Source organism: Durio zibethinus, chromosome 8 (genome assembly GCF_047325235.1).
Source record: "Durio zibethinus cultivar Kanyao isolate XHJ-2024 chromosome 8, ASM4732523v1, whole genome shotgun sequence".
Lineage (NCBI taxonomy): Eukaryota > Viridiplantae > Streptophyta > Magnoliopsida > Malvales > Malvaceae > Durio > Durio zibethinus.
Window position 1 is genome coordinate 2,034,262 of NC_143169.1, and position 2,264 is coordinate 2,036,525.

Below are 2,264 nucleotides of genomic sequence, written 5' to 3' on the forward strand. Positions count from 1 at the left end.
TTTGGTAAAATAGGTTTCCCTAAATCATGCTCAAGCTCACCTCTTGAATGTTCTAGTTGCTTTGAAGATAATGCTCCAAGCCCTTCTCCAGAACGTAGGCTCCATTTTTTTTTTTGGAAATTAATTTTTAGAAAATATTTTTTGAAAAATATTAATATATTTTTTTAAAGAAATAGAGATTTTTGGCTATTTGGATGAATTAATAAAAATATTTTTTTGTTTGATCGTTTTTTGAAAAATCATTTTTTAATTTTATTGACATAATGATTAAAATATTTAAATTATTTATTATTGAAATTATTAATATTATAAAATAAGTATGTTTTAATAATAATATTTAATATTAAAATGTTATATTAATATAAAAATACTTAAAATAAAACTATTTATTATTATTTTTATTAATACAATAATATTTAAAATATTTAAAATATTTATACTATTAAATTAGATATATTTTATATTTAAAGTATCCATTATTAAATCATAAAAAATATTTTTTATTTATATTTTTTGTTAAAAACTAACATAAATACATTAACATATAAAATATAAAAATAGTATGTTTTAAATAATGTACGTACTTCTTGCTAATTGCTAACTCTAGTGCTTCTCATTTGCTAACCCTAGTGCTTCTTATGAAACAATAAATGAAGATCTCCAACCCCATCTAACCCGACTCCTTACCCTCTTTGTTGAATTTGTATAAATTAATTTAGTAGAAACCACATTTCATAAGTGAAACTATCTTAACCATAACACGATGAAGTTTACGATACATGTGATGCAAAAATATAATGCATTAAATATTTTTATTAGTTAAAATCTCATTAAAAAATCTCTCTCATAATTTACTTTGTTTGGGTTGACAGCTTGTCATAACCCATAATTTAAACTTAAACAAGTGCAACATTAACATGGCAAACCATTTTTATTCCAATTCTTGGAAAAAGAACATTTTTTATTTTATTTTTGCATACAATGAATCTACATGGCAAAATGTTAGGCAGTTAGGCGTAGATGCCATACATCCTTTTATATGTATCTCTTGAAACTTCTAATACTCTTTTAAAATAACAATACAACACGTACGTATATGTATATTATATATAATTGTAAATCTATAGAAATGCAAGTTCATAGTTTGTCTTTAAAACGCCAACAATGGCACCTTGAATGGAAGCTTTCAGCCTGGTCCTTTCTTACGCCGTAATTTTCATTTGAATTGTCTGCTTGATTGCGTGTGGGAAAATTATAAGTTAGGCCTTTCTTCAAAGTCAAAAACGATGGTCAGAGTAGGCAGTAATACTCCTCATTTTTGTTATCCCAACCCTTTACTAGAGTAGCCAGTGTATGAATAATGGATCTTGTTTATTACCCTATTATGGGAAATGTTGAATATGAATAATGGACCTTGATATGCTTTTGCAAAAGGTAAGAGTGTCCAAGTTGTTGAAACTTGAAAGTGTTTTTTTTTTTTTTTTTACGAAGCATGATTGTTAGGAAGATCTTTGCACAAGTTATAAAAAAAGCATATATACTTTTCACCTTTGCATATCCAATTATCCACCCAGAAAGTTTTCTACCGTCTAACTTGAGCTTGTTGATATCTTTTATTGGAAAATTCTAGTAAGGCCTGCTCCTACATCCAAAAATGTAAGATGGAATCGCAGCCTATGAAAATAACCCATTATTTTATTTGACTTCCCAGCTATAAATATGGTAAACCTGTTAGCATGGAAAGCATCATCTGCAAGAAAACAGAAGAGAGGTTAGCTTACAATTAAAATGAAGAACAGCTCCATGTCTCTTTCATACCACAACTCCAAAATTCCAGAATCAAGTGTTCATAACTTCAATGATAATAGAGCCAAGGGGTCCAATGTAACAGAGGAAAAGCCAGCTGCAGCCCCAAATAAGCTAGAGAAAAAGCCGTCCGTCGACATAAACGCAAGTGCCGAGGCGTTCATCCAGAAATTCAGGCACCAACTTTTGCTCCAGAGGCTTGAATCCATTGAGAATTACGAGCAAATGTTGGCTAGAGGGCTCTGATCAGTTGCCCTGGTATTCTGCGCTAGCTTCTTACAGTCGTTTCATTAATTTGTTTTATAGCTTGTATTTTGTCTATGATCTATGAATAAATATGTATAGATGATATCGAGGGCTCAAAATATGTTAAATAACAATCTTCATATTATTGTACAATCAAATACAAGCTTTTTGTTTTTGTACTATAATATCATGATGAATTCTTGTGATCTCCA

The 2,264-nt window shown here is 29.1% G+C and overlaps 1 protein-coding gene across 1 annotated transcript; it reads left to right on the forward strand.

Annotated features, from left to right (window-relative positions):
• The first annotated feature begins 1,552 nt into the window (after positions 1-1,552).
• Positions 1,553-2,264, forward strand: LOC149516967 (uncharacterized). The gene has a single exon (XM_089764558.1). It carries the CDS (start codon positions 1,789-1,791, stop codon positions 2,050-2,052), a length of 264 nt encoding a protein of 87 aa, XP_089620684.1. The 5' UTR covers positions 1,553-1,788; the 3' UTR covers positions 2,053-2,264.

Coding starts and splice junctions, on each gene's coding strand:
- LOC149516967 (XM_089764558.1), top strand. CDS start 1,789: ATGAAGAACAGCTCCATGTCTCTTTCATACCACAACTCCAAAATTCCA.